At 40.7% G+C, this 13,859-nt stretch overlaps 1 protein-coding gene across 1 annotated transcript in view; it reads right to left on the minus strand.

Moving 5' to 3' along the window:
• Jmy (junction mediating and regulatory protein, p53 cofactor) overlaps positions 1-13,859 on the minus strand; it is a 77,164-nt gene that overhangs the window by 51,741 nt on the left and 11,564 nt on the right. The window contains exon 2 of the mRNA XM_028892875.1: positions 7,907-8,080. Within this exon, the coding sequence (XP_028748708.1) occupies positions 7,907-8,080 (174 nt within the window). The remainder of the gene's footprint in view (positions 1-7,906; positions 8,081-13,859) is intronic.

The raw sequence follows: 13,859 nt of genomic DNA on the forward strand, positions 1-13,859 counted from the left end.
TGTCTTCACTGGATCAGATATGTTTAACAATGAAAAAGTGGTGCTGTACATAAACTAATAAGTAGGAAGGAACTTTCATTTCTTCTTTGGGCTAACAAACTATCCCAATGAATGGGCTAAAGGCACATTAACCAAGTTCCCCATTTTCCTCTAGGAAGATCAAAGACAGTAAGTATGAGGGGCCCCTCTGGGCAGTGTACAGTGAGGAGGAGGAAGCGGCGATAGCATCAGGACCCAATGTCTCTGTGGGAGTCCTGTTTGGGGGACTATAAACCGGTGTCAAGCACAGTCAGGCAGGAGGAGCATCTCTTCCTCCTGACCTGCTGATGGATGATGACAAGCATGTGCTAGCACGGCTGTCCCAACATGTCTAGTATGACACCTTGGTTCGTGATAGTCATTTATACTGGATTTGTTTTCCCCAATATGCAACTTCTATACCTACCACTTCAGGAGTCATATATGATTTGTATGTTGTTCACTTCTCTTTTTGAACTTTGTTGTGGCTTATATTTGAAAACATTAAGTGTATAATTAAAATAAAGAGACCAGTGTGGAGACAGCAGAGATGGCTCAGCATGTAAGAGAACTTACTGCTACTGCACAGGACCTGGGTTTGGTTCCCAGCATCTACATGTGTTTGCAACCAACCATCCACAACAATCTAGGGAGCCAATGCCCTCTCTCTTCTGACCTCTATGAGCACCAGGCATAGATATGGTGCACATGCACACATGTAAGCAAACAGCCATACATGTAAAATACAATAAAAAATATAACACACGAGAGAGAGAGACACACACACACACACACACACACACACACACACACACACACACACACACACACACACACGTACCAGATGATTCAGAGACTACAAAAATGAGTAGGATGCAGTATTCCTCACTGGAAATTTATAATGCAATGGAAGGGGGATACATTAGTGATATAGAATTCATTTATTTATTTACTTATTTGCAAAAGTAGGAGACATGGTTCTGTTACTAATTAACCACAAGATCATTCTTTCACAAAAACCTTATTAAACCATTTAAATGATCATGGTGTGGCATGCCTAAGATCCCAGGTACTACAGAGGCCTTTTTGCCTCATCTTCCAGTTCATCCTCCTACTCCTTGTAATGCTAGTTTTAGAATCTGCAACCCCTTCTCAGGTACTGTCAAGAGAAAGGCTGGATGGCGAGAGATGCCCTTCTTCCTTCTACCTGCATATCTTTAACTCTGCTGTACCTGTAGGTATCAACCCAGACTTGCGTTTTACACTCCAGCACCAACAGTTCCTTCCTTAACAACAAAATCAAGTCTGCAGCTTTTTCAAACCCAGCCTTATAATGCAACTTTACTTTTTCCAAGACAGCCAGTACCAGCACACCAAGTGCCCTATCCTTAGAGGTCTGGATCTCTCATCCTTTTTATAAGGACGTAGCCCCAGGGGACCTGCCTTCTGTGCTTAATAAATCCAGTCCTTCCCTTTGTTCTTTCACCTCTAAAACAGTGGTGGCTGTTTTTATAATTGCTTCCTTGAGGTAGCTTACTTTCTTGCCTTCCTTAATTACTTGCTTTATTTTATACCTAGTTAACAAATCTTAGTATCAGAACACTCTCTGTTGATATTGCTAGCTTAATTTTCTGATCAAACCTCAACAGACTTAACTACGGAATAGAAACTTAATAAACACTACAAAGAATGTACAAACTCAAAACTCAAAACAGTAAGACGAAAATCATTTCCACCTGCATGAATAAACGCTGCATCTCCCATCAACAGACAAAGGGAGGGATGGACACCTAGAACAGTGCACTCATCTGAAGATAACTTGCACATTGCTGCTGGATTAGCACTTGTGTCTCCACCTCACAACAAAATACACACGTGCTTCAACATCTCACACACACACACATACACACACACATACATACACATACACACACACATACATACACATACACACACACACACACACACACACACACACACACACACACACACACTGCTGCTCTGTGGATGACTTTTGACCTTGGCAGCTCTGATGCTGCAACCAACTGCTAGAAACCTTGCCTCGCCATCCTACTGTACTCAAGACACTAAGCAATAATCCTCTCCCAACTTCTTTTCCTAACTTGGGAAACTTGAAGATGTCGCAGCAGCCCTGTTCAGTTGAATTGCGTGCTAAAAACAATGACAGCTCTGTTTGGAGTTTCAAGGCTAGAAAGAAAACAGAGCCTGTTTTAACATGGAAAAAGGTGTGTGTCAGTTTAGGTAGCCAGGAGAATAAAACTAATTTATAAATACAAATTCTCTGGCATGGAACTCCTTATTATACAAGCACATCTTTGCTAGGATACTGCGTTTCATAAGAACTTATTGTAGTATTTCTGTGCATTGTTAAGATACTGGGAACACCTAACTTAAGATTCTCCAGTGATCCACTCTGAGGGAAAACATTGCATTCTGAAAAAAATTTTTTGCCCCTTCTTCCTGTTTCCAATAGTTCTGAATGTTACATATTTTTTTTCATGGGGTCAAAAGGTACCTAAGTATACAATTGTGAGCAGGAAAGTAAGGGACAGGGGGTCAGGTACTGGCCTGTTTTTCTGTTTTCATCTTTGTGTTAAATTTTAGTATACATGTGGGATGTAAAGGATTAATGCAAGTCAGAATGTTTCAATAAATGCATTTCAATAGTTCAGCTTTGTAACAGTTATAAATAAACCTGGTAAAATTTTCTAAAAAAAAAAAAAAAACTCTCCGGTGAAGCAAACGCCAACACAGATTTATGAATTATTTATTGATATTGTAGCACAATGTAACTTTTCTAGGCATTGGGGCTGCTTGTTCAATGAGAAGTGATTATCAAGAACGTCACCAGTAGAGGCCAGAAGAGGGCATTAGATCCCCTGGAGCTGGAGTTACAGATGGTTATGAACCACCCATTATGGGGGCTGGGAACCAAATTAAGATCCTCTGGAAAAGCAGTAAGCACTCTTAATCACTGGGCCATCTCTCTCCAGCCCCGTCAGAGCTTCTTAATACACCACCCAAGAGTGTGAAATGGGTGTACTAGCATGCACCTGTAATCCCAGCTACTTGGGGTGCCAGCAAAGCAGACACAAAGACTGGGCAGTGAGAGGCTGTGGATGCAGCTCTGTGGTAAGGGAACTGAGTGGCTTCAAAAGACCCTGGATTTCATTCCCTACCAGACATCTTGTGAAAGATGAGTATCCAAATAGGAGAAGACAATTTAAAAATGGGCCAAGGGCCTAAGCTGACAAGTATATGAAAAATATTCTATGTCACTAATCATTAAGGAAATTAAGTCAAACCCATAATGAGGTATGATCTCACTCCTATTTAAATGGATACTATCAAAAAGACAAAAGATCACCAATATTGGAAAGGAGATGAAGAAAGGGAGGTTTTTGCACTGTTGTGGGAATATGTTAGTGTTAACTACTATGGCGGCTCCTTAGACAACCAGAAACAGAGCACATATTCTTCCAGTCCCACTTCTAAGTCTATCACCAAGGACTTGATGTCAGTATGCTGAGGTTTCAATGTTAACTTCGGCATTACTCACAGTAAGAGAGAGGGAATGAACACGTGTCCATCAACAGATGAATGAACAAAGAATACATGGGAGTGCGTGTGTGTGTGCGCGCGCGCGCGCGCGCACGCACACACACACACATATAAAATGTCAGTTAACCTTTAACAAACAGTAAAATGGTACTAACTCATGTATAAGAGAGGGATTTGGGGTTTAGGGAAGATTTTAGTTAAAAGGCACAAAATTTCAGTTAGAAAGACTAAGTTAAAAAACCTGTTACAACATAGTAAAATATATTTATCGATATGTAATATTCTTTAAAAATGTAACAGCAGTTCTTAAGTGTTCACACCAAAATTTGGTAAAGTATGTAAGATATTTGGTAAAGTATGTAAGATAATTCAATTTAGCCCTTCTAATTTTTTTTTGGGGGGGGCACAGGTTATTCAGACAGGGTTTCTCTGTGTAACAGCCTTGGCTGTCTTAGAACTTGCTTTGTAGATCAGGCTGGCCTCGAACTCAGAGATCAGACCCCTCTGTCTCCTGAGTGCTGGGGTCAAAGGGCATGCACCACCACACACAATCTAGCCTTTGTACAGTGCATAAATAAAATAGAAAACACTGTTGTATATGAAAATAGTTTAATTGCTAAGTTAAAGATTACCTTTAAATAAAAATAAATTGTAAAGGCATTGCTAAAACTGATTTTATTCAATATATCAATTAAGTGAGCTCTCACTACTATAGTTTAAACTATGTCTCTTTAATCCCCAAAGGCTCATGTGTTGCAAACTTGGTTCCCAGGGTGGTGGTGATGGGGCTGGCGGGCTATAAGAGGCTCTCAGGTCAGCTTAGGGCACACTCAGAATGCTGGCACTCCTATTACCCCAACCACCAAAGGTGGTATACTGATGCCCTCACCAGAACAGAGCCTGCACCAGGATTTAGACTACTAACCTATCTCCCCTTGGTACTAAAAGGTCCTGCTTTGGACATTTTGTTGCAGTAACAGAGAACAGACCAACATATTGACATACTATAAACATTATTGAGTCTTCCAAGCTATTAATGTGCAATATTGCTCAAGTTAGGCATTCTGTAATTTCTGCAAAATTTTGTTGTCTATTTATTCTGTGCAGCTGGGGACTGCGTACCAGGGCAACAAGGCAAGGTAAGACAGGTGCTCTGCTACAGAATGACCTCAGCATTGTTTTACAATTCTTACTGCATATTTTAGTAAAACTTATTACTGAAAGTTTTGTGATCAAGAATTGTTAATGAGCCGGGTGGTGGTGGTGCACATCTTTAGTTCCAGCACTCAAGAGGCAGAGGCAGGCAGGCGGATCTCTGTGAGTTTGAGGACAGCCTGGTCTACAGAGTGAGTTCCAAGACAGGCTCCAAAGCTACACAGAGAAACTGTCTCAAAAAAATTTAAAAAAAAAAAAAAAAAAAAAAAAAAAGCTAATGTAAGTGTCATTTTAAAATTTTTCAATTTAAGTTATTCACATCTAGAAGACAATATGTAATCAAATATTTCATACTGACTGTATATCAAAATTCCATTAAACATATTCTTCCTAACAACTCTTTTAAGATTCCTCAGAATTTTCTACATGCTCTTTCTAAAAATAATGGGCTTTACTTCGTCTTTCCAATTTATGTATTATTTTTACTTTTTTGTATTTTTTATTCTGCTTTTCTGTGCTATTTTCCAGACTTTTTGGACTGGTTAGCCCTCTATCCTGAGTAAAGCAGTAGACGGATGGAAATGGAAGCGGAGAGTCACCAGTGGCGCACGCCTTTAGTCCCAGCACGCATGAGGCAGAGGCAGAGGCAGGAGACTCTGTGCTGGTGCCTGGTCTACAGAGTGAGCTCCAGGACAGCCAGGACTACCCAGCGAGAGACCCTGTTACAAAACATAACATCTCTCTCTTCTCCCCCACTCCCTCTCTCACAATGTTTACTGCTTTCTTAAAAAAAAAAATTTAGACTAAGTTTCTAAAATACACTGAAATACATACTTTTCATGTAACCAGGGTTAGGCTTCACTAATTTCTGTCTAAGTTTTCTCTGCTTTCCACTCACTCTCAATTTTTTTGTTTTTCCTTACCTTGCTTGTTTTGTGGAGCGAAGCAAACACCCCAGCACTGGCTTTTTCTAGGGTCTTCAGCGAGAGCCTTCAATGGTTATTTTAGACCTCGCTCTAACAACACGTCACAAACATTCCTGCACTTCGGTTTCACACCTGATGTCTCATCAAGGGTGCAGAGTGAAGTCTCTCCCAGAGACAGTTCTAAGACCAACCAAAGTGTAATACAGCCATACAGGGCAGTCTTTGGGGAACACGGGAACAAAAGCAATATAGACTGGATTGACCAAACCCTCTGCAGACTACCAGTTGGAAAGTGTCTTTATCATATTGTCCGATACAGACAGACATCCGAAATGTAGCTGTAGAATAAATGTCAGCATTAGGAATAGCGGAGTGCTGAGTATACATTCTGCTACTTCCCCTACTTTCCAACTTTTCAATTATCTCTACACACAATACACACTGCACCAACAGGTCAGAGTAAAACATGTTTCTACCTCTATTTTAGACATGAATTTATCTTCATAAACTAAGATAAAATAATTTCCAGAAATTAAGGTGGTAAAACATAAATCCCTAGGTTCAATTTAACCACTACAAAAACAAAAAATGTAAAAAGAGATTTTGAAATTTTGCTGATATAGCTAGCTTGGTAATAAACCAAATACAAGTCTCAATTTTTGTGCTAGTTAGTTTTATGTGAACCTGATACAAAGCCAGTAATTTTGAAAGAAGGAACCTCGACTGAGAGAATGCCTCCTACTGGATATCCTGTGGGAAAGCCTCTGGGACATCTTCTTGATTGATGGGGGAGGACACAGCTCACTGTGGGCATGCCACCCCTGGACTGTGCTCCTGGGTGCTCTAAGAAAGCAGGCTGAGCAAGCCATGGGGAGCAAGCCAGGAAGCAGCACCCCTCCACTGCCTCTGCGTCAGCTCCTGCCTCCAGGTTCCTGCCCCGTTTTGCGTTCCTGTCCTGACTTCCCTTAGTGATGGGCTGTGATGGGGAACTTGAAGCTGAAAAAGCCCTCTCCTCCCCAAGTTGTTTTTGGTCATGGTGCTTTATCACAGCAAAAGAAATGTTAATAACTAAACTATATGACATCTACATGATACTATGTAATAAGCAAGTGTTTTTAGTTGTACTTATAACAAATACTTTGTCAAATCAATTATAATTTCGTTTTTAAATGTGTCTTATTTTCTAACTTAATAGTAATTATTAGCCAGGCAATGGTGGCGCACGCCTTTAATCCCAGAACTTGGGAGGCAGAGGCAGGTAAATTTCTCTGAGTTTGAGGCTAGCCTGGTCTACAAAGCGAGTTCCAGAACAACCAGTACTGTAGAGAACCTTGTCTCAAAAAAAAAAATAATAATAATTAATTAGTAAAATAAATAATATAATTCTAAGATTCTTTGGAATTATAGTCACCTAAATTGGTGACTATTACTAGCTACAGATAAGAAATAAATGAGTTATTTGTGTAATAGTACCACTTAACATGCTCATCTGATACACTATGAACGCAGTAACTGGGTGTAATGAATTACTAGGAAATATGCCTATATGTGGCAAGCATTCCTAAGAAGCACAAAGAATAAAATAGTAGTGGTTGATGGTATGAGAGGCAATAGCTTATAACAAATGTAGTCAAATATTTACCTCAGAGAAAGGTACAAATGAAATAAATATGGTCTGTTTCTCCTCACAGTTCCCAAGAAAGACGGACTAAGCAGTGTCAGTAGCTCGCGCATACAGTCCCTAGTTTCCTCAAGTGAGCATGCAACCCCCACCTGTTAATTAGCATACCTCTAAGGACAAAGCTGAGTCAATGCCCAACTGCAAAGGTGATGGCTACAAATACAGCTAGCAGTCCAGTGTTGGTGGACACCGTATCTAGTTCTTTTGTGCCTCTCGTTAGAGTCTCAAAAAGGGTCTACAGTTCATTTTTAGAAGTCAATTCTAATATCCAGTCTTAGGTTCCTGACACCCTTTTATTCCAAGTGCCAAATGTATGTTAAAATAACTGACAATTCAGTATTTTTCAAAAGTTCAATTAAGAGTACAACAATATGTGTACTTATTGTCCCAACAAGGGACGTTGGAGAAGGAAGGCCAAGAATCTGTTTGCATTATTTAAAAGCTTCTTTTGTAATTACAATGCGTGACTAGCCAGCCTCAGAACTAGAGTCGCTACAGTGTATGCTTTAAATAATAATAACAGTAACAGTAATAACACCAATACCTTGATCTGCTGTCTTCGCAGCATGGCAAGCTCGCGCATGTCTCGGAATGGCTGAAGTAAATACTGGTAGAGTTCGGTGGTGGCTTCTGCAAGGCTGCTGTAGGCTTCATCCTCCCTCTGATACAAGTCCAAAAGCTCCACCATGCTCTCTATAGTCTTGTGCTTGTCCAAGAGCTGTGAAGAAAGGTTCAACACTAAGAAAACTAACAAAGCAATTGATAATAAACACTGTAGTTGCTGTGGACCCAGAATCAAGGTACTAAACACACAGTTTGCATGTCATCACTCATCTCCATACTCCAAGGGTCTTACTATATGAGACCACAGCCTGAATCATTAGGGTGGAGGAGTACATGCTATCTGCCTGCCTTTAAATTGGCATCTAGTAGTGCTCTCCAATCATATAGTGAAACAAAACCACAAACAACAAAAAACAAAAAAACAAACAAAAATACACATTATTACTGAGCTAGTTAGTTGTTGACACAAACCTAAACACATCTCGGAAGAAGGAGTCTCAACTGAGGATTGCTTCCATCAGACTAGCCTGTGGGCATGTCTATGGGGCATTTTCTTCATTACTAATTGATGTAGGAGGCCCAGCCCACTGTGGGCAGCGCCATGCCTGGACAGCGGGCCTGTGTTCTAAGGTAGCTGAGCAGAAGCTATGGAGAAGTTTCATGTCATCCTCATCTATAAAGTGAGTAGGAAAGCTACCTCAGCTACACAAGGTCCTATCTCGAAAACTACCACCAGCACAAGTACATATATATACCTAACCAAAGCAAACAAAACAAAACCCCACCTCCCCCAGTATCAAGACAGACCTGTGCTAGGCCAGAAAGTCTTAAAAACAACAGAACTAGAGTACTAAGTTTGGGTTTTTCTTTTGTTTCTTACCACAATGAAATTCCAATAGCTGGAAAGCTTTTAAAAATCTGTAGGCTAGGGACTGGAGAGAGGGCTCTACACTGGCTGTTCCTGCAAAGGACCCAGGTTTGATTCCCAGCACTCACGCGGTGGCTCAAGACAGTAACTTCAGTGACAGGGAATCTACACCCTCCTCTGGCCCCCAGGGCCTGCATGCATACACACATGGTGCACAGTCATACATTCAGGAAAAACACCCATACCTCTAAGACTTAAAAAAATTTAATCTGCAAAATAAACATCACAGAGATATATCAAAATGGAGTATTATGTAGCTATTACAAGAACTACAGCTTGTTAAAGAGAGAGAATTAAATAAGTCTCTAAGATCCTAGTAACTACTTGAAAGAAAAGGCTCCTATGAGAGGTTGCCTCCAAGAGAAGGAACTGAACAGAGAAGAATGGGAGAAGGGAAATAAAGATGCATGTCTCAGTCATACTTTTTCAAAATCAGCCATCAAGCAAGTGTGTGTGTGTGTGGGGGGGGGGTGTTTACTTGTTAAGCCAGGGTTCTATTATGTAGCCCAGACTAGCCTTGATCTCAGATCCTCCTATCTCAGTTACTCAGGTGCTGGGATTACAGGCAAACAAAGGTTCTGTAGACCATTCCTTTTCCACTTCCCAAAAGTATTCTGGCTCACATAAACACAAAACAAAGGGGGAATGACTAAATCCCTTCACCATAATACCCAAAACTATGTATACCTCTCCCACGAGATGAGGCATGATGAATCTAAAAATGATACATGCCCCGACTTCTCTGAAGCGGCAAAGTCAGGTGTGAATGTCTTCTTGCAGTAACCCATGTCATGCTAAGGCAAGGAAGGAAAGAAAGCAGTTTATCTCCTACTGTGGAAATGACCGGTTAGTTTCTCATCACTGAGCTCTTCTCAGATCCCAGCAATGAGTTCGAACTTGAGGCAAGAGTGCCCACCTTCACCAAGACCTACCACTCCAAGGCATGCTGCATACTACACATATCAGCAAAAATAAAAACAGTAAGGAAGGATCAGATCTGCTCGGGTAGGGGGCAGTCATCCTAAATTTTTGCAATAAATCTTTGCAAGAAAAAGATGAACCTTATCTTTAATTCTACTTGAAAATGAAACACTTCCTTTAAAATGATTAAACACTAAGTTTCACAAACAGCAAAATTAGAAATGAGAAAAAACAAATGGCTGCAACATCTCTAAATAACAAAGCTCTCCCTAGTCATTCATTGTTACTTAAATATGAATCTAGAACAACTCAAAATCAGAAACTCTCAGACACTAAGTAGGCTTCTTTGAGTTCTGCTTTCAAGAACGCTCAAGTCAATGCAGTAAAACTGCCATAGAAACTACTTTCTGCCAGAGTAAAAACACCGTCACTATATGCCTATTAATTTACAAGTTTCACAGATCTGTACAAGAACTACGGGAGAAGTAAGTTTTCAAATATTAAAATAATTATCCAGTATTTCCTACATGCTGTTTACTCTCCAACAGAACAGTACTCAACTATGCAGCAACTAAACTTAATACTCTTGCAGAAGCCCAGGGCATCTCACCTAACAATACTAATTTATTAATCTGTCTTTGCTATAAAGTTTCATGTTTTTCCAACACTAAATTACTTTAAAAGCAATGATAACTGTCTTCTATTTTAATCTAAGTAATCTGGAAATAATCTTAAATGAAATGTACTTAAAGTTACAATTTGCTCAACAGACTTTGAATTGTTTTCTGTAATTCATGATAAAGGAATTCAACAGGGACTGGCACAGGGGTGAGTGCTTACCACCTACCTAGCACAGGGAAGGAAGGGGAACAGAGGCAACCACTATTCAGCTAAGTAAAAACAGAAAGTTCAGAGAATAAACACATTGCTTTGGATACTCACAAGTTATAAACTATGACATATACAGGATACTGTAAATAAGGCATGAGTAGCAAGAATTTATGTAATTAGAATATTTAGGATTCAGGCTGTTAGTGACCAAGAAGAGCAGCAAATTTAAAATGTGAGAAGTACCTACATAAGGCGACAAGCTCGACAAATTTGAAAGCATTCACTGTGACTCTAGGAATGCGGACATACCTGGATATGAGTAAGACATCCTGCCTAGTACTTTCTAAGGGCTCCCGACCAGTCAGCGGCAGCACAGCGACAGAAGAGGGAAGTGGGGGCGGGGAAAGCTCCCCCAGAGGACCCCAGCACCCCCGAACCACCTGTCTGTAACTCTAGTCCTAGAGGACCTAATACCCTCTTCTGGCTTCCACAGCCACTGAACAAGGGGTACAGACATACACGCAGGCTGAACACCTATAAACACAATAATTATCAAGGTTTGGGGGTTGTTGTTTACTCTGACAAAGCTCTTCTGCAATTTTAGGGAATTACTTCACAAACACATAAGACACAAAATAAAAATTTACCAAGCATTACATATAATTCCCTAAGCCTAGTAAGTAAAACAAATGGTGTGTGTGTGTGTGTGTGTGTGTGTGTGTGTGTGTGTGTGTGTTGAGACTGAACCCTGTTTACACATGCTAGGTAAACACTCCACTATTTAGCTACATTTCCAACCCTTTTCTTTTTCCTTGAGACATAGTCTCATATAGCCCAGGCTAGCCTTGAACTCTAAGTATCCAAACAACCTTGAGTTGAACTTCTGAGCCCAGGACTTTCTGCTCCTCGGGAGACAGGCACTCTGCCAGCAGAGACAGCAGCTCTTTTCCCCACTCTTTTTAAAGGGTATCACTATGTAGCTTTGGCTAACCTGGTACTTGCTATGTAGACAGATCCTCCTGCCTCTGCCTCCTCGAGAGTGCTGGGATTAAAAGCAAACCGTCATGTTCGGCTTTTGGCCTTTCTCCCAGCTTTCTGCTCTGCCACGAAGTCTCTAAATTACTTGGACTCCTTCTGTAGCTCAAATAGGGGTTGAACCTGCAATTCTACGGGAGCCTCCTAAGCAGCTGGGATTACAGGCTTCCATCAGACCCCTCTGGATATCCTTTGTCTCCATCTCAATGTAATCCTGGTAAGAATGGGCTCTTAACCTAAGAAGATTCAACCTTAAGTCTAAAACAACAGTCTGCTTAATGAAAAATTTCTCTAACACAAGGACGTACTACAGTTTTCTTTAGTTTCTTTTTTTAGTTTTTGTTTTGTTTTTTTTTGTTTTCCGAGACAGGGCTTCTCTGTGTAGCTTTGGAGCCTGTCCTGGATCTCGCTTTGTAGACCAGGCTGGCCTCGAACTCACAGAGATCCACTTGCCTCTGCCTCCAGAGTGCTGGGATTAAAGGCATGCGCCACCACCACCCGGCTCAGTTTTCTTTAGTTTCTTTAAAGTAGTCAGTAACAACTTAAATTTCTTTTTCAACTGAGCTCACAGACCTAGTAATCAGAACAATGGGTGGATTACTAGGAGGAGGAGCAGAGAGAAGCAGGGTGAGGACAGGGAGAAACTTAAATGGAAACAAGATAACAGAAGAATAGAAATGGGTGTTCTATTACATAGGTCATTACTATGTTTCATATAATCCAAAATAACAAACATTTCCAAGAACTAATGTTATGAGATGATACCTGAATATCCTGATTAAATCAATATATAATATAAATGTACCAAACTATTACCTAGTGTCCTATAAACATAATTACTATGAATACAAGTTCTCAAGGGTCCCTAAAAGCTATAGCAAAAGAAAACACTGCCACTCTTCTCCAGGGATGGGTGCTAGGATCATCTTTCTAACTGCATGAGAGATGTAGTCACTATGAGAGCAAACTGGCACAGACAGCAGCAATCTCACCCAGTCCCAATGCCATCACACCCGACGCTTTCATAGTCAATGACTCACACACAACTTTTAATCCTGCAAGAGCCATTCATTGATACTGCCTTACACGGATACACACACACGGTTTTTACAGTGCCTCTTCTGTTTACATACACAAATGTTCATTGTGATACAACTGCTTACTGCATTCCATACAGGAACATGTTATTCAGGCTTGTAACTCAGAAGCAACAGACCACAGCATGTAGCTTAAGTGTACAGGTCCATAACACCTACATTTATATAGGGACAGTGTAGGAAACTGACTTCTACCACGCTAACCCACCACTCCTTCCAAATAGGAATAGATACTTTGAAAGAAAATGATTTATAAAATAACTCTTGGTAAAAATAAAATCCCAGGTTGGGGATAGGGGCGGAGACACAGTCAGTAAAATAAATGCTTGCCATGCAAACAAAGGACCTGGGTTCAGATCCCTGCACCCATATAAAAACCCAGACAGAAGCTTGTGCGTGGCTGGGGAGGCAAAAACAACAGACTGCTGGAGCTGCAGAGACCCTGGGTCATAAAGTAAGGTGGAGAGCAGCTGAGGAAGACACCCAACACTTACCTCTGGCCTACACACACACACACACACACACACACACACACACACACACACACACTCGAGCACACATATACATATATAATGTAAACTAAATATAAACAGAAATGTAAGTAATAAAACTGGGCTGGACATGGTGGAGCAGGTCTATACTATCAGCACTAAATAGAGCCAAGAAGTTCAAGGCCACCATTGGCTACAGTGCCAGAATACCTCCTGGCTCTATGAGATCCTATCTCTAAACAAAAATAACTCCTTTGAAAAGCATAATAATAAAGTGGGAAGGAAGTCAATTACAGGCAGTTCTCAACTATCAGACATGTCATACCCTAACGGCACATTAGATATTCTCCCACAAAGATAACATTTTTTTGACTGCACAATTCATGACTACTCAAGATTGAGGTAAACATGTTTAAGTGGAATTTTTAAAAAGAATACACAACATTTTGCAAGAGCAAGTATTAAAATACTGATCAAAACAGTCAGCACTTAAAAAGTAGAAAGTAGGGGCCATCTTTCCGCGCCAGCACCATGGTGCGCATGAATGTCCTGGCTGATGCTCTCAAGAGCATCGACAATGCTGAGAAGAGAGGCAAAGGCCAGGTCCTCATCAGGCCCTGCTCCAGAGGC

The sequence above is a fragment of the Peromyscus leucopus genome, chromosome 11 (assembly GCF_004664715.2).
Source record: "Peromyscus leucopus breed LL Stock chromosome 11, UCI_PerLeu_2.1, whole genome shotgun sequence".
NCBI lineage: Eukaryota > Metazoa > Chordata > Mammalia > Rodentia > Cricetidae > Peromyscus > Peromyscus leucopus.